The following is an 18,201-nucleotide window of genomic DNA, read 5'->3' as shown; positions in this document are numbered from 1 at the left end:
AGCTTAGTTTCATTATTCGGAAGACAAATGCCGCCATGTTTTCTCCTCCCAATATGTCAATGGGGTGGGGGTGAGAAGAGAGGGAAAGACCCAATGCCGTCAATGATATTGTGTGTGCGTGTGTGTGTGCGCTATGTATGACCCCAGCTTCAGGGGAGCTTTTTTTTTGTCTTTTCTTTTATCTCCACACTCACCCACTCACACATTTACGCTCTTTCTCTCTTACACTCACACACTCACTCGCTCTCTCTCTCTCTATCTTGCTCCTATACCACACAGCGCCTACCGCAATATTCTATTCATAACCGCCCGACATTGACAGCAAACTCCACATCAAGACTTTGTTTCTTTATTACAGCTCGTCATGGCGTCACCGGCACCTCCCACCACAAAACCTACTGCTGTTGCCAATGCAGGAAGCACTGCTACGAGTGGCACTAGTTCACCTGTAATCCCGTCATTACGTCGTCGACGGCTGTTTTTCTCGCACCTATTTCAGTATATCACCGTTGCATATCAATACCTATGTGCCATGTTCAATCTGACCATCCGAAGGAGGTGCATTGAGCAACAACAACAACAACAGCAATCCTCGCCAACCAAACGTACAGCAACGGCAGCAACGGCAGCAGCAACCGTTGCCACGGATAGGAAAGCGACACCAGCTACTGTATCAGCAGCATTACAATACTACAAGGGAAAGACGCTAATACTTGACCTCGATGAAACGTTGGTGCACTCGGTTCGACTTGGATCCTATGCAGCTACAAGGCAACAAAAAGTGAGCGCGTCTATCAAGAGGAAAAAGATTGAAGTTCGAGATGATAAGCAAAGCTTGCTCTATGAAGTCTATAAGCGGCCGCATGTCGATTTTTTCTTGAAAACGGTAATGCATTGAAGAGGAGGAGATGTTTGTGTATCATTGGGGGACTTACTCTTGTAAATGTCATTAGATAAGTCAATGGTACAAAGTCGTCATCTTTACAGCATCTATGGCAGAGTATGCAGATCCGGTGATTGACTGGCTGGACCAGGATCAAAGCCTTGTTTCTCAACGCTACTTTCGACAGGTAAAACAAGAGGGAAAATGTGGCGGTAAGGATCGTCATGTTCTAACAAAAACATTATCTCCTTTTAGTCATGTGTGGTGCGGAACGGAAACTTTGTCAAGGATATCTCCCTCGCTGAACCTGACTTGGGTAAAGTGTGTTTGGTAGATAACAGCAGCGCGGCATTTGAGCTGTTTCAAGGTATGAGGATGGAGAAGGATGATGATGATGATGTACAAGGGACTTATGGGGTGATTAGAAAATGGCATTCCTATTCCAGGCTGGATTTCCAACCCCAACGATCAATGTCTTTTGGATTTGTTACCGTTACTCGACGCGTTACGCTTTACAGCCGATGTCAGGAGTATTTTACGGCTTCGACTTATGGGTGTATCTTAATATCTCTTACATCAACAACAATATACCAACAACTTCTTTCCCCCACCCTTCCCATTGTTAGATATTTATCCTATTCCTCCTTTACCTCTCTCTCTCACTCTCTCACTCTCACTCTCCCTCTTGTGTGTGTTCTTTTGGGTTATCTTTTTGATACTTATTTAAATTTGACTTGTAAACAAAACTGAACAACGATCACTTTGTCGACCATGTCGCACATCAACTGCATAATTCTATCTACACGACGTTTTCATATAGACTGAGAGCTTGCACAATGGATGGCTCTTTGCGTGATCCCATTCTGAATTCCTCCATTGTCACTCGACCATCATTATCCTACAATGACAAAAGGATGTGTAAGAGCATTGTAAGCATAATCCATTCCTTGACATACCAGGTCCATCATCGTAAAGATCTTTCGTGCTCGTTTCTCAGGGGTATCCTCATCCGGTGGCAATTGCACAATCCGCCCTACCATTTTATAAATGGCTTCGACTATTTGTAGCATCTCCTCGTATGTAATGTATCCATCGTTGTCAATGTCGTATAACTAAATCAATAAGCGTATGTGTGTGTGTGTGGGTATGAATGTGCATAACATAATGGGCTTAGCAATGAAGCGGGTGATTTGTGTGACCCAATTTACCTTGAATGCCCCTATTGGTAATCCCAAAAAAGTCAATGAACAATTCTCTCGCCACCACTACCACTACCACACCATCCAACCACCTTTGCTTACACTGAAGTTTCTCATCCATAGGGCCGCGGCTGGTGACTGATAGAGAACAGATGAACTCCTTAAAGTCTATAGTGCCATTCTTGTCGCCGTCAAACACATCAAATACATAATCCGCAAATCGGGATGGATCGCCGTAAGGGAAGAATTGCTTGTAGATCTTTTGGAACTCGGGCTTGGTAAGCTTGCCACTCGGGCAGTCCTTTAAAAATCCCTTGTACCTTGATAGTAGAGTAGATAGATGAACATGTGGGTCGTAGAAAGGGTGTGTATCTATATACTCAATAAACTTACCATTCCTGCAATTCCTTTTTGTTGACTATAAGAATGCACCACCAAAGAAAAGACAATGAGTGAAGGTGTCCAATGAGGAAAAACAGAAACGTCTCTTGTTGAGTTTGTGTGTTTGCTACTTACAATGCGTGCAATGTTGCAATTCCTTGACTTGCTCGGAACTTAACTTGCTCTGTGCTTTGCCCATAGAGTATATACGAAAGGAAACAACTGCGTACAACCTTGCATTTCACCCAGCTAGTCGGTCATCATCGCCGCATCAACACACTTTTACTCAGCAATTAGCAGCCATATACGCATTGTTGGTGTCAATAGCCCCGGGTAGTGAGCTTGTTTAATGATCTTGTTGTATCGGTGATTGATCAATGACAAGGCCGCTTTAAATAGCATGAATCCTTATGCGAGATTTCACGTTTGATAGTAGGTAACTTTCGTGGGATGGGTTTCGATGATCCTGCTAACCACTATCCACGGCTACTAGTGCTACAACTTCTTGGGGCCCCCTGATTGCCGATAGCCAATGAAATCGTCGACCCAAGTAATAGTGCCCTGAAATTTAGATACCAGGCAAACAATGATCCATTATTATGCTTTACATTGGTTGGCGAAAAGCCTCGTTTCATTGTGTACCGAGAACATCGTTATGATCTAATAATGGCTCAATACGCTTTCCTATTTCATGCACTGCCCCATTAGGTGTCAACGTTACAATAAATGACATCAAGATGTATTCCATAGGTGTTGCTTAGGCGTAGCACCAAATGTAAATCACCTCTATTATGGACGATGTGTAGAACGATACCATCCCTTATCCTTTTGTTTGTGCTAATCACGTGAGTCATTGTGTCTAAGGACGCATCATCATCATCCTCTTTCAGCCACGGTCCGTTGGTCTTTTTATATTACACTTGGCTTGTTTCGGATAGCCATCATCATCATCCATGCTTAGAAATAGCACCACACGTACCACCACCACCACCACCCACACACCATGCTCATCAAGATTGCAAAAAAGTGAAGAATTAAAACGCTGGTAATTTTTAGATCGTATCAAAGAGAGTTGAGACACAGGTTTTGGAAAGCAACAGAATGAGAGAATTAGTGGGAGTAAACCCGCGAAAGAGTGAGAAAATGATAAAGATGAAAAAAGAGGAGGGAAAGACTACGATATATAGGAGAGTGGGAGAGAGATAGAAAGAATAGGGTCGGTGATGGATGATGATGGATGAAAAGCGTAAAGAAGAGAAGACTAAGTTATAAGTAAAAAAGAGAAAAAGAGGATGTTGTATATGGTGATTGGATTATTTCCTTTGCAGAGTTGAGTGATTGTCGTCGTAGTATAATAATCGTCGTTTTGTTTTCCATCATCATGCTGGTATCCATGAGTTGAGCGGGTGTTGTTTGATGTTGATAATACGTGCGTGCGTCGGGAAAAAAGAGAGGAGGAGGGAAATGATGATGTTGTGTGTATTGATGATGATGATCATCATCATCAAGCGGCAAGGACCATGTTCTTCACTCCCTTTGGTGTGGAATCATCATTGAGATGTTTGGAATTGTATCGCAAAGCCGACATGAGATTGGATGCACTTGACTCTTCGGGCATGTTGTACACGGTGGTATGGGCTGTTTGGATCATTTTAACCGAGTTCTTGATCTGGTAATGAATCAACAATATCGTATATCAGTATTTACCCAAAGAATGAAAAATGCTTGGCATTCTATTCTAGAAGCCCCCATTGTGCCAAGAGAAAAAATACGTACATTGATAGGCGAGTTTTTGGAAAACACACCACTAGGATCGATATGGTCGTAAAGAATGATCGAAACCACCATCACCTTGAGACAAAATCCAACAAGCTCGGGTGATAGCGCACGCTTCTTGTTAACGGTTTGAAAACATGCTGCCCAAAGTGCTGTCAAACAATCACCCACGCTTCGTTGCAATCGATGCTTTGTAACAAACTCCGTGGTCGTGTCGATGACACACTTGAGCATGGGCGTGGGATAAGCAATAAAGAGAGAGATGCGGTTGGCCTCATCGCTTTGATCCATAGCACTACGCAAGTCCGAAGTACTCTCATCAGGTGCTGTGCCATATCGTCCTCGTTGCAACATGCGTCGATAATACGAGAAATCATTCTGCATTGTAGGGTTACGCATCTAATGAACCGTTTTCCTATTAGTAAAGGCTGACACATAAAGTCCTAAATAATGCATTTACCTTTAGATAATCAAACTCAAAGACAAAATCCAGCATGTCAGCAAAGAGTTTGGTTAATCCTTGATGGTTTTCAAGATTCTTGGCCACATCGCCTTGACATAACACTTGCAATAACTCGGGCACAGCTTGGCCTAAAGGATGATGAATGAGTGCTATCTATATACTCCAATGGTATCCATGCTTACCTAAATCGCACGAGTAACCATAAAACTCTTGTAGCATGGAGACGATGGGCATAACAGCCTCCCATGCGGTATCCTCATTCTCCTGTGTCGGGGAAGCGATAGCTGTCCTAACCTCGGTGGAAGCTGATTTATAGTTGCGTAGCAACTCTAATAGTGATGGACCAGGTTGAACCAACAATGCTGATAATCGATCGTGTAATTGACTTTCTTCCGCGGAAGGTGAAGCATCTAAAACAAAAAGGTAGAGCGCGCGTTGACAAACGTGCAACACCTGTTGTCAGATCATGTTGTTGTTTTTTCCGAGTGAGAGGGTGTATGTGCTTACTGGCCAAGTCAAGGTTAAGCTCGGGTACGGCAACATCGCCTCCACGCAGACTCAGGCTCGACAAGAGTTGTCCCATGTTATAGAATTGATGTGTGTATAATGTCGAGAGGAGAGAGGATTGAAAGAGATGACAAGTGGTTGCTAAGGCAAACAGTAGCAATGGGTGTATGTGTGTATAAAGGAAAGGAAAGACTGGTAATCAGGCGAGGCGATTCCCGATGCCCGCGTTTAAAGATGAAAGCAAACGGAAAAAGAGTGAGTGTAGAGAAGAAAGGATCGAAAAAAGAAAAAGGAGGAGATACACAGAGAGAGAAAGAGAGAGCGACATTGTAGCACAAAGCGTAAATGAAAATGAATTACCACACCATCAACCACCACACCACCATTGTTACTCTATAGAGCAACTTTTTAGTATAATATAGTACAAAGATATCATCCATTGCTTTTATCTATCCTCCTTAGGCAGATGCTTCGGTTTTGATCTTGATGCCATTATAAACAGGCTGCTCAGGGTTGTCTGAGCCTTGCTCAAAGTTGGGTGGTTTGGGAACAAGACCTAGTACCGCGTTAGTACCCAAACGGAAATTGTGCCATCTGCCTACTTACCCAAAAGCTCAAACATCTTTTGATCATCAGTGAACTCATTGTTGGGTGTTGTAAGCAGCTTTTCACCAGTAAAGATAGAGTTGGCACCTGCCATAAAGCACATGGCTTGCTCCGAGGTCGAGAAACGTACACGTCCTGCTGACAAACGCACCATAGACTTGGGCATCACAATACGGGCAGTAGCAATCATGCGCACCATCTCAAATACTGATACTGGCTATTTCATGGCACATCGCATGTATTAATATATAGCAAGGGAAAGAAAGAAAAAAAAGGAGTCTGCGTCGGCTTACCTCCTGATTCTCAAGTGGTGTGCCGGGAACAGCAAGCAATGCATTCACAGGTACACTTTCAGGGTGCTTGGGGAGAGTGGAAAGTGTGTGTAACAAGCCAACACGATCCTCTTCTTGCTCACCAAGACCAATAATACCACCCGAGCAAACAGAAATGCCAGCATCTTGTGCATGCCCAATGGTCGAAAGACGCTCATCATAGCTACGAGTAGAGATAATCTATGCATCATCACGTTGACTTTTTTTAGATAAAAGAGTGTGGTGGATGCCAATTTTTTTTCTTTGGGCTTTGGTTTTTTTGCTTTTTACCTTGGGATAAAATTCACGGGATGTATCAAGGTTGTGGTTGTAGGCGGTCAAACCAGCTTCCTTGAGTTGCTTGGCTTGGGTCTCATTAAGCATACCCAATGTGCAGCATACCTCCATGCCCATACCACTAAATAAATTTTGTTGGTTAGAGCTATTATGATTCGTTGCTGGTATTTCCCATCTCGTCCCCGCATTTACCGAATAGCCTTGACATAGGATAAGATCTTGTTGAAGTTGGATTTACGACCAGCAAGATCTCTCCAAGCAGCGCCCATGCAAAATCTACATCCATATCACCCGTCACGAACGTGTACGTCAGTATCCTCTTTTCTCTTTCAATCTTTTCTCTTTGCCATCCCACTTTACCTGGTACTACCAGCCTCCTTGGCGCGTTGTGCAGCATCCAACACCTCACCCGTATCAAGCATTTTTTGTGCCTTGACGGCCGTATCATAGCGTGATGATTGAGGACAATACTTGCAGTCTTCTGTACAACCACCGGTCTTGATGGAAAGCAAAGTGCATTGCTGCACCTCACGTGCATTAAAGTTTTCACGGTGTACCTTGGCCTGATGCAATGGGTAATCAAACATACAAGGGGATGGTTTCGCGAGATGAGTCATTGCCATGGATACGTACGGCTTTCACCTAGATCATGTATGTACTCACGCCATAAAACATCAAATCCATAAAAGGTGAGTCATAGATAGCTTGGATCTCTTGACGCGACCAGTCGTTTCTCAAAGGACCACTTGCATGAAGAGCTGCAGCAGAGAGAGCAGGTGCAGTGGTTGCCTTGGCTGCATTTTCGGTGGCAACAGCAGCCATACGCGAAGATGAAGCGGTGCTATAGAATCGGGCACGAATAGTATAGTGGGTTGCAAAGCGTAAAGCAGACATGATGTGTGTATATGTGCGTGTGTGTGTACGTTTGAAGAAAGAAAGAGAGAGGGGTGTGGTGGGTAAAGTTGGGAAAGGAAGAGAAAAAAAAGAGATGATGACAAACGCAGGATTTGGGGATATGAGTCTTGGGTCGGTGCGGTCATCCAAAACGCCCATTATCAGCAAACACGTCTTTTTGGTGATAAGGGACGGGACCCCAACATCATCCTCCCCCCATTTTCAGGCATCCCTCTCTCATTGGGAAAGTACTCATTTCACTCTTTCCATTCATTCTCACACACATTGGTTGCTCTTGCTCTCTTTTTTCATCCCGCTTATCAATGATGCCCATCATAAACACAATTTCATTTGTGTTTGTGTTTCGTGTTTGTTGCAGTTACATTATCAATGGGATTTTACGTGGCAACCTTTTCCTCGTGGCTTTCTTTTACAATGTGCCCGTGCGAGTTATTTTGCCTCGATCAAAAGAGGAGTGATTGCTGGCTTTCATTTCACATGCTTTTGAATGTGAAGGCACATGATCTTACCCGCATAGACAAACGCGCGTGGTGAGATCCATTACGTGTATGTTCAACCAATAGCTCAATACCGGTAGCTTCGATGATGGTGTAATCATTCATGTATACCCTATTGGCATGAGTAAAAAAGACTTGAGGGGAGAGATAAATGGATTAGAGACGTACATGGGTGATACTTGATGTGGACGGGATGTTTTTGACAGTCGATGCAAGAGGGTGATACAAGCGATGTTGGAGCTTGGCATTTAAATAGCGCTCGAATCGTTGTGTTGGGTCACCAGCACGTATTTGGGGTAGGGCTCTCGATCCCCAGCCAAGATGATCGCATTGGCGTCATTCTAGATGTGCTCTTTGTATCACTCTCCCCTTTTTTCGGCACAATGATTTGGATGGCAAGCCCATTCTTTGTTCTCCAATACCATAAAGCTGATACTATACACAATGAAAGGCTCATTTTGCGCCTCTTTTGTTGTTTTGAAAATTCTTTTGCTGTATCATACGCTAATGAGAGGAGGTGGTAAAATACCTCCCTGTGCACGGCCTTGAAATGATCGAAAGCAAAAAGCTGAGAAGTGCGGACCTTGATGAGTTTCCCACGGTCAGCAGCCTGAAATCTTTACCGACATTTGAGGATCAACAATATGAGAGAGATAAATGATGCTGTTGTTTTATTTTAACTCGATGACTTGAAATCCATCTTCATCTGTTTGGCTTTTGGTATTGTAGGGTGGCGGATCAGCGGCTGTTGTTGACCGTGTTTCAGGATTGACTGTGGATGAATGATAAGGGTATTGCGACTTGATCCGGTATAACATGTAGGCAAATGCAATCTATAGGTCCTTGTGTTATTCACATGGATACCCTTTTCCCAATTAACCTATACTTGCATTGATCATCAAAGTAAACATGGATGATACAGCAGCCCACGCTACAGATTCCTCCCACATTTGAATACATGGTGATAAGCTTGTGACATCGGCTCCATTGTCAGCAACACAACCAATAATGAAACGATCCTTTGCAATGCAAATAATGGATAAGATAGCGCAGCTGTTGAAGAATGCCAAGACCGTAAACGTATAATAGATCCACCAGCTAATGTTGAGTGATCGTACTTGATTCTAAAACACGTTTAATCAACAAGCTGGATATACATGTATACGTGTTGGCTTCATACTTTGTAGACGCTCCATGTGGCACATGCGCTGGTAGTCATCATGCATATGCTTAACAAGCATGATGTGTAGATCGTTGGCATGATCCAGGTGTTAACGAGTGCTATGCAACCGTTGTTAGCCGACAATAATGCGTGGTGCCTACAGGATCACATTGCTTACGTACATGGCCATTCGTTGTCAATGCAACCCCAGATTTCCCATAATGCTCTAAGCTGAAAGAAATGAATTAGCTGAATTCGGATGGTTGATCGACGTCGACTGTATGTGTACCACATACCACTTGGACACCTGTCAAAAAAGCAATTAATCGATGAGGTCGAACAGCGAATCGGTTACAGCAACATGTTCTTTGTTGGCCCATGAGGATGATGGATGATGATGATGATATGCAGAAAAAAAAGGGATGCAAACAAGTGTTGTCTCTTTCTGTGTGGGTTTTAATATGGTTCGATCTCCCTGCACGACATTCCACGCGCTCAATGCGGTCTACAATGGTACAAATTTGCATGCTGCCTGGCTACTAATATATCGAGCCCCGCTGGTTTTGACACTTGTTTTTGTTACCTACCTATCTACCTCTCTCTCTCCCCCTCCCCTCTCTCCGATTGTCAAATGCATACCGATATGGGATAATGTTGTAGTATCATCAGCTGATCTCACTAGTCCAAATCCCTACACACACTATAGACCTTCATCTCCTTGTTGGATGTATCCATCATGTTGATCCATTGTTGTGCGCTTTCGAATTGGGTGACCTTGCTCGTATGTTGAGGAGGAAGAAGTTGTTCATCATTCATCCGATTACTAAACTATGTGCTTTCTTGCTCAAGGGCAGGTGCAATTGGTGGTTCAACGAATAGACCATCGAAGCTACCAGTCTTTGAAGCATGTACGTGGATTTTCAACATAAAACCTTTCCAGTAGCGATTGCCACTAATTATAACCTACAACAGCCAAACAGCTCCATTTGGATAATAGCCATCATCATCATCATTTGCATTTATGAATGTATGACATGTATAATACAAGCATCTCTATCATTTATATATCTTTTGAAGGGAATCATTGTATGCTCTATCTCTTTGTGATCAATGATTGTATTGGGGGGGATTACGAATGTATTGAAGGCTATCTAAAGATTCGGGTAGAAAAGAAGTAGCATTAGTGAAACCGAGAAGCAGCTTGTGGTTTGACATCCAGCAAGTTGTATCAACGAATCCCGACCAATCACAATGGGGGCGCCATTTCTTGAAACGTCACCTTCAATATTTTGCGGGCTGCTGCGACCTATCTCCTCTTTGCAGCCTTTTCACCCACTCATCCCACGGTTTCCTTTCCTTCAATCCATTTACTGCCCTTTTCATCTATTGAAAAGAAAGGATTCTCATTCGAGTCGGTCGAATCAGCGCAACACATACTCACATTCACAACCATGTCAGCTTACAATCACCCTGGCGAATTTCCTGCACCAAGCGGTTCATCGCAATACACCGATCCTTACGGCTACGCGCAGCAGCAACCGCCAGTTCGAGAAAAGACACACGAGGAGAAGATCCTGGAGAAATCAAGGAAATGGCAGCAATTACAAAGCAAACGATATGGCGAGAAGCGCAAGTTTGGTAATGATAGCGCGTGTGTAGTGTGTGTGTGTGTATACATATGATATACTCATCATGATCGATCTCCCATGATGTAGGTTTTATTGAACATGAAAAGGAAGATATGCCTCCAGAGCATTTGAGAAAGATCATCAAAGATCATGGTGACATGTCAGCAAAAAAGTTTCGACACGACAAACGTATTTATCTTGGTGCTCTCAAGTACGTTCCACACGCTGTCCTGAAGTTGTTGGAGAACATGCCGATGCCTTGGGAGCAAGTACGTGAAGTCAATGTCTTATACCACATCACGGGTGCGATTACGTTTGTCAATGAGATTCCTTGGGTTGTGGAGCCTGTTTACATTGCACAATGGGGCACTATGTGGATCATGATGCGACGAGAGAAACGTGACAGACGACATTTCAAGCGTATGCGATTTCCACCTTTTGATGATGAAGAACCACCACTCGATTATGGCGACAATATTATGGATGTGGAGCCACTTGAAGCTATTCAGATGGAATTGGATGAGGAGGAAGATGCAGCAGTGTATGAATGGCTTTATGATCCCAAGCCGTTACTCGACACCAAGCATATCAATGGCCCATCATACAGAAAATGGCGTTTGGATTTACCTATCATGTCGACCTTGTATCGATTGGCACATCAATTGTTGACCGATTTGAATGATCAAAACTACTTTTATCTCTTTGATTTGCCATCCTTCTTCACCGCAAAGGCATTGAACGTGGCCATTCCTGGTGGTCCCAAATTCGAACCCTTGTATCGTGACATGGACACAGCCGATGAAGATTGGAACGAATTCAACGACGTCAACAAGATCATCATTCGCCAACCTATTCGCACTGAATACAAGATCGCATTCCCTTTCTTGTATAACTCATTACCACGTGGTGTGCGCGTCTCATGGTATCACAACCCCACCGTGGTGTATATTCGTGCCGAGGATCCCGATTTGCCTGCTTTCTATTTCGACCCTATCATCAACCCCATCTCATCACGCACATTGGAAGGAGCTGGTTCAAAGCATGAGGATGAGATCTTTGGTGACGAGGATGAGGATACAGAATTCAGCTTACCTGAACAAGTGCAGCCTTTCTTGGAGGACACTGATTTGTACACTGACAACACTGCCAATGCTATCGCCTTGTATTGGTCACCTCATCCATTCGACAAGCGATCAGGTCGTACACGTCGTGCACAGGATATTCCTCTTGTCAAGAATTGGTATCTCGAGCATTGCCCACCTAATCAGCCTGTCAAGGTGCGCGTCTCCTATCAAAAGTTGCTCAAATGCTATGTCTTGAATGCTCTCAAGCACCGCCCACCAAAGGCACTCAACAAAAAGTATCTATTCCGCAGCCTCAAGCAAACCAAGTTCTTCCAAACCACACAGCTTGATTGGGTCGAAGCCGGTTTGCAAGTGTGTCGTCAAGGTTACAACATGTTGAACCTCTTGATTCACCGCAAGAATCTCAATTACTTGCATTTGGATTACAACTTCAACCTCAAGCCCGTCAAGACATTGACCACCAAGGAACGCAAAAAGTCTCGATTCGGCAATGCTTTCCACTTGTGCAGAGAAATCTTGCGTCTCACCAAGCTTATCGTCGACTCCCATGTACAATATCGTCTTGGCAACGTCGATGCTTTCCAATTGGCTGATGGTCTCCAATACATCTTTGCTCACGTTGGTCAACTCACTGGCATGTACCGTTACAAGTACCGTTTGATGCGACAAATTCGTATGTGCAAGGATTTGAAACATTTGATTTGTAAGTAATGCTGCTATTGTTGTTGTAAAAGATGAAATGACGACTCATCAACCCATTGTTTTTATTTAGACTATCGCTTCAATACGGGTCCTGTTGGTAAAGGTCCTGGTGTTGGTTTCTGGGCCCCTGGTTGGCGTGTGTGGCTCTTTTTCATGCGTGGTATTGTGCCCTTGTTGGAACGATGGCTCGGCAATTTGCTTGCACGTCAATTTGAAGGTCGTCATTCTAAGGGTATTGCAAAGACTGTCACCAAGCAACGTATCGATTCGCACTATGATTTGGAATTGAGAGCTGCCGTATTGCACGATATCACCGATGCCATGCCTGAAGGTATCAAGGGCAACAAATCACGCACCATTTTGCAACATTTATCCGAAGCATGGCGCGCTTGGAAGGCCAACATCCCTTGGAAGGTGCCTGGTTTGCCTGTGCCCATTGAAAACATGATCTTGCGTTATGTCAAGGCCAAGGCTGATTGGTGGACCAGTGTTGCTCATTACAACCGTGAACGTATTCGACGTGGTGCTACTGTTGATAAGACCGTATGCCGTAAGAACTTGGGTCGTCTCACTCGTTTGTGGCTCAAGGCCGAACAAGAGCGTCAACACAATTACCTCAAGGATGGTCCTTACATCACTGCCGAAGAAGCTGTTGCTATCTATACATCTACAGTGCATTGGTTGGAGAGTCGAAAGTTCTCGCCCATTCCTTTCCCACCCTTGTCATACAAGCATGATACCAAGTTGCTTATTCTTGCATTGGAACGATTGCGTGAAGCATACAGTGTGCAAGGTCGTTTGAACCAGAGTCAACGTGAAGAACTTGGTTTGATCGAACAAGCTTATGACAATCCACACGAAGCGCTTTCACGTATCAAGCGTCTTTTGCTCACTCAGCGTGCGTTCAAGGAAGTCGGCATTGAATTTATGGATCTCTACTCTCATTTGGTGCCCGTTTATGATGTTGAGCCTTTGGAAAAGATTACGGATGCTTACTTGGATCAATATCTTTGGTATGAAGCTGACAAGCGTCATTTGTTCCCTGCATGGATCAAGCCATCCGATTCTGAACCACCCCCGTTGCTTGTGTACAAATGGTGCCAAGGTATCAACAACCTCACTGAAGTATGGGACACTTCCGAAGGACAATGCAATGTCATGCTTGAGACCAAGTTCAGCCGTGTCTATGAAAAGATCGATCTCACTCTCTTGGGCCGTTTGTTGCGTTTGATTTTGGATCACAATTTGGCCGATTATGCTACAGCCAAGAACAACGTGGTGCTCAATTACAAGGATATGAATCACGTCAATGCATTCGGTCTTATTCGTGGTTTGCAATTTGCATCCTTCATCTTCCAATACTACGGCTTGGTGCTTGATTTGCTCGTTCTTGGTTTGCATAGAGCCAGCGAGATGGCTGGTCCTCCTCAATTGCCAAACGACTTTTTGCAATATCGCGATGTCAGCACTGAAACACGCCATCCTATTCGATTGTATTCTCGTTACATTGATCGCATCCATATGTTCTTCCGATTCACAGCCGATGAGGCACGTGATTTGATTCAACGCTACTTGACAGAGCATCCCGATCCCAACTTTGAAAACATTGTCGGCTACAACAACAAGAAATGCTGGCCACGTGATTGTCGTATGCGTTTGATGAAGCATGATGTCAACTTGGGTCGTGCCGTCTTCTGGGATATCAAGAATCGTTTGCCACGTTCGCTTACCACCATTGAGTGGGAAGACAGCTTTGTGAGCGTTTATTCCAAGGATAACCCGAACTTGCTCTTCTCCATGTGTGGTTTCGAAGTACGCATCTTGCCCAAGATCCGTAGCATGAATGAAGAATTCACCCTCAAGGATGGTGTGTGGAATTTGATCAATGAGCAAACCAAGGAGAGAACAGCTCAAGCCTACTTGCGTGTTGACCAAGAATCCATGGATCGTTTCCATAATCGTATTCGTCAAATCTTGATGGCTTCGGGTAGCACCACATTCAGCAAGATTGCCAACAAGTACAATACAGCATTGATTGGCTTGATGACCTATTATCGTGAGGCTGTGGTGCATACTCGTGAATTGCTTGATCTCTTGGTCAAGTGTGAGAACAAGATTCAAACGCGTATCAAGATCGGTCTCAATTCGAAGATGCCTTCAAGATTCCCTCCTGTTGTCTTCTTTTGTCCAAAGGAATTGGGTGGTCTTGGTATGCTTTCCATGGGTCACGTGCTTATTCCACAATCTGATTTGCGATGGTCACAACAAACCGACACTGGTATCACTCATTTCCGCTCTGGTATGAGCCATGACGAGGATCAATTGATTCCCAACTTGTATCGTTACATCCAATCTTGGGAGTCTGAGTTTATCGATTCGCAACGTGTGTGGGCCGAATATGCTCTTAAGCGTCAAGAAGCCAATGCTCAGAACCGTCGCTTGACTTTGGAGGATCTTGAAGACTCGTGGGATCGTGGTATTCCAAGAATCAACACCTTGTTCCAAAAGGATCGTCATACACTTGCCTATGATAAGGGTTGGCGTGTACGTACCGATTTCAAGCAGTACCAGGTGCTCAAGAACAATCCATTCTACTGGACACATAGCCGACACGATGGCAAATTGTGGAATCTCAACAATTATCGTACCGATATGATTCAAGCTTTGGGTGGTGTCGAGGGTATTTTGGAGCACACCTTGTTCAAGGGTACCTACTTTACGTCTTGGCTTGGTCTTTTCTGGGAAAAAGCCAGTGGTTTCGAAGAGAGCATGCGTTACAAGAAATTGACCAATGCCCAACGAAGCGGTTTGAACCAAATTCCCAATCGTCGTTTCACTCTTTGGTGGTCTCCCACAATCAATCGTTCCAATGTCTATGTTGGTTTCCAGGTCCAACTTGATTTGACTGGTATTTTCATGCACGGCAAGATCCCCACATTGAAGATCTCTTTGATTCAAATCTTCAGAGGTATGTTGTTTATTATTGCTCATTTACAACATCGTATGCTAATGCATCTTTCTTTTATAGCTCACTTGTGGCAAAAGATTCACGAAAGTATTGTCATGGATTTCTGTCAGATCTTTGATCGTGAACTTGAAGCTCTTCAAATTGAAACGGTGCAAAAGGAAACCATTCACCCTCGTAAATCCTACAAGATGAATTCGTCTGCTAGTGTAAGTAAATTGGGCAATTGGACAAAGGGATGGTTACATGGTTTGCTGATGATGGATTGTTTAGGATATCTTGTTGTTCGCTGCATACAAATGGCCTGTGTCTCGTCCATCGCTCTTGAACGACCCTAAGGATGTCATGGAAGGTCCTACAACAACCAAGTACTGGCTTGATATTCAATTGCGTTGGGGTGATTTCGATTCTCACGACATTGAGCGATACACTCGTGCCAAGTTCTTGGATTACACCACTGACAACATGAGTATTTATCCATCACCTACTGGTCTCATGGTGGGTGTTGATCTCGCCTACAACTTGTACTCCGCCTATGGTAATTGGATCCCTGGTATGAAGCCCTTGGTGCAACAAGCCATGGGTAAGATCATGAAGGCCAACCCTGCTCTTTACGTGTTGCGTGAGCGTATTCGAAAGGCATTGCAATTGTATTCGTCTGAGCCCACTGAACCTTATCTCTCGTCAACCAACTATGGTGAATTGTTCAGCAACCAGATCATTTGGTTTGTCGATGACACCAACGTCTATCGTGTCACCATCCACAAGACATTCGAAGGCAACTTGACCACTAAGCCTATCAACGGTGCTATTTTCATCTTCAATCCACGCACTGGTCAACTGTTTTTGAAGATTATTCACACATCTGTATGGGCTGGTCAAAAGCGTTTGGGTCAGCTTGCCAAGTGGAAGACTGCAGAAGAAGTCGCTGCCTTGATTCGTTCATTGCCTGTTGAAGAACAACCCAAGCAGATTATTGTCACCCGAAAGGGCATGTTGGATCCTCTTGAAGTACATTTGCTTGGTAAGTTGATGTGATTTATTGATGTCTAGTATATTAATTCTATATACTTGTATAGATTTCCCCAACATTGTTATCAAGGGCTCCGAACTCCAATTGCCATTCCAAGCCTGTCTCAAGGTTGAGAAGTTTGGTGATCTTATCCTCAAGGCCACTGAACCACAAATGTGCTTGGTAAGTGTTATTGCATAGGATTCAATCATGGGATGGGATGACTAATAATGATGATGGCGTTGTATTATAGTTCAACTTGTATGATGACTGGCTGCGTGCATTCTCTTCTTACACGGCATTCTCTCGTTTGGTGTTGATCTTGCGTGCACTTCACGTCAACAATGACAAGACCAAGATGATTTTGCGTCCTGATCGTAACACAATCACCGAGCCACACCATATTTGGCCAACCTTGACGGATGAAGAATGGGCACGTGTTGAAGTACAGCTCAAGGATCTTATCCTTGCTGATTATGGCAAGAAGAACAACGTCAATGTGGCATCGCTTACACAATCCGAAATCCGTGATATCATTCTTGGTATGGAGATTCAGGCACCATCATTGCAGCGTCAACAGATTGCCGAGATTGAGAAGCAGACCAAGGAGCAATCACAGCTTACAGCCGTTACTACCAAGACTCGCAATATCCATGGTGATGAGATGGTGGTAACCACGACCAGCAATTATGAGACGGCTACCTTCTCATCCAAGACCGAATGGCGTATTCGTGCTATTTCCGCTACCAACCTCCACTTGCGTACCAACCACATTTACGTCAACTCGGATGACATTAAGGAGAACACGTATACTTATGTCATGCCAAAGAATCTTCTCAAGCGATTCATCACCATTTCCGATCTACGCACACAGGTGGCAGGTTTCATGTATGGCGTGAGCCCAGCCGATGCACCCAATGTGAAGGAGATTCGATGTATCGTTATTCCACCTCAATGGGGCACCCATCAAACCATCCATTTGCCAAACACATTGCCGACTCACGAGTATCTTTCCGATTTGGAGCCGCTTGGCTGGATCCATACGCAGCCCCAAGAGTTGATGAACATTTCACCTCAAGATGTCTCCACACATGCCAAGCTTCTTGCCAACAACCGATCATGGGATGGTGAAAAGACGATCACGCTTACCTGCTCCTTCACACCAGGTTCAGCATCGCTCACAGCCTATAAGCTCACTCCTGGTGGTTTCGAATGGGGCAAGGCTAACATGGATACCAGCAACAACCCACAAGGCTACCTCCCAACACACGCTGAAAAGGTCCAAATCCTCTTGTCAGATCGCTTCTTGGGCTTCTTTATGGTGCCATCCGAGGTTTGGAACTACAACTTTATGGGCGCACAGTTCAATGCCAACATGAACTACCGCTTGGTCCTTGATGTTCCCAAGGAATTCTATCACGAATCGCATCGTGCTGCACACTTTATGAACTTTAGCAGCGAAACAGAGGCTGTCACTGAAGCCGATATCGATGACAACTTTGCATAAATCATATAACACACACACACACAAAAAAAAGCTTTCAATTATTGTAATAAAAGGTTCTATTTGTAAATTTGGGCAGTATAAAAGATGGTTTATTATCATGGATCGGGTCATGTACAGAGCGATTGATATAGTAGTAGTATCCCTTGGCCTGCTTTCTTCAATAAAGACGCCAAGTATCACATTGCATAAATTTTGTGTCACCTTGTATACACACGATGGAATCATAGTCCACGTTGGATATTCATGTAACGAAATCCACTCTCGAAGCATTCGCTAATAATTAGTTCGCTTGCAAGGGCATGATA

At 44.1% G+C, this 18,201-nt stretch overlaps 5 protein-coding genes across 5 annotated transcripts; 2 read left to right on the top strand and 3 right to left on the bottom strand.

The window, feature by feature from the left end:
* Positions 1 to 364: 364 nt before the first annotated feature.
* O0I10_005298 (uncharacterized protein) lies at positions 365 to 1,448 on the top strand (the record flags this gene model as incomplete). The annotated part of the gene is made up of 4 exons (XM_058485343.1): positions 365 to 886; positions 954 to 1,070; positions 1,139 to 1,250; positions 1,309 to 1,448. The coding sequence occupies 4 exons, from the start codon at positions 365 to 367 to the stop codon at positions 1,446 to 1,448; spliced, it is 891 nt and encodes a 296-aa protein (XP_058343829.1).
* Positions 1,449 to 1,682: 234 nt separating this feature from the next.
* O0I10_005297 (uncharacterized protein) lies at positions 1,683 to 2,662 on the bottom strand (the record flags this gene model as incomplete). Its single annotated transcript, XM_058485342.1, has 6 exons — positions 1,683 to 1,781; positions 1,840 to 1,995; positions 2,092 to 2,102; positions 2,185 to 2,402; positions 2,476 to 2,500; positions 2,599 to 2,662. 6 exons carry the CDS (start codon positions 2,660 to 2,662, stop codon positions 1,683 to 1,685), a joined length of 573 nt encoding a protein of 190 aa, XP_058343828.1.
* Positions 2,663 to 3,967: 1,305 nt separating this feature from the next.
* O0I10_005296 (uncharacterized protein) lies at positions 3,968 to 5,285 on the bottom strand (the record flags this gene model as incomplete). Its single annotated transcript, XM_058485341.1, has 5 exons — positions 3,968 to 4,132; positions 4,240 to 4,638; positions 4,700 to 4,830; positions 4,885 to 5,112; positions 5,210 to 5,285. The coding sequence occupies 5 exons, from the start codon at positions 5,283 to 5,285 to the stop codon at positions 3,968 to 3,970; spliced, it is 999 nt and encodes a 332-aa protein (XP_058343827.1).
* A 382-nt stretch (positions 5,286 to 5,667) lies between these two features.
* O0I10_005295 (biotin synthase) lies at positions 5,668 to 7,317 on the bottom strand (the record flags this gene model as incomplete). The annotated part of the gene is made up of 7 exons (XM_058485340.1): positions 5,668 to 5,765; positions 5,816 to 6,032; positions 6,109 to 6,327; positions 6,418 to 6,544; positions 6,616 to 6,699; positions 6,784 to 6,986; positions 7,087 to 7,317. The coding sequence occupies 7 exons, from the start codon at positions 7,315 to 7,317 to the stop codon at positions 5,668 to 5,670; spliced, it is 1,179 nt and encodes a 392-aa protein (XP_058343826.1).
* A 3,131-nt stretch (positions 7,318 to 10,448) lies between these two features.
* On the top strand, positions 10,449 to 17,896 carry O0I10_005294 (pre-mRNA-processing-splicing factor 8; the record flags this gene model as incomplete). The annotated part of the gene is made up of 7 exons (XM_058485339.1): positions 10,449 to 10,635; positions 10,713 to 12,413; positions 12,483 to 15,380; positions 15,441 to 15,586; positions 15,651 to 16,401; positions 16,457 to 16,572; positions 16,643 to 17,896. The coding sequence occupies 7 exons, from the start codon at positions 10,449 to 10,451 to the stop codon at positions 17,894 to 17,896; spliced, it is 7,053 nt and encodes a 2,350-aa protein (XP_058343825.1).
* Between the last annotated feature and the right edge of the window lie 305 nt (positions 17,897 to 18,201).

This window comes from Lichtheimia ornata, assembly GCF_029851405.1.
Source record: "Lichtheimia ornata isolate CBS 291.66 chromosome Unknown scaffold00021, whole genome shotgun sequence".
Classification (NCBI taxonomy): domain Eukaryota; kingdom Fungi; phylum Mucoromycota; class Mucoromycetes; order Mucorales; family Lichtheimiaceae; genus Lichtheimia; species Lichtheimia ornata.
Note: the sequence above shows the minus strand (reverse complement) of the source record. Positions and strands in the feature narration are given on the sequence as shown.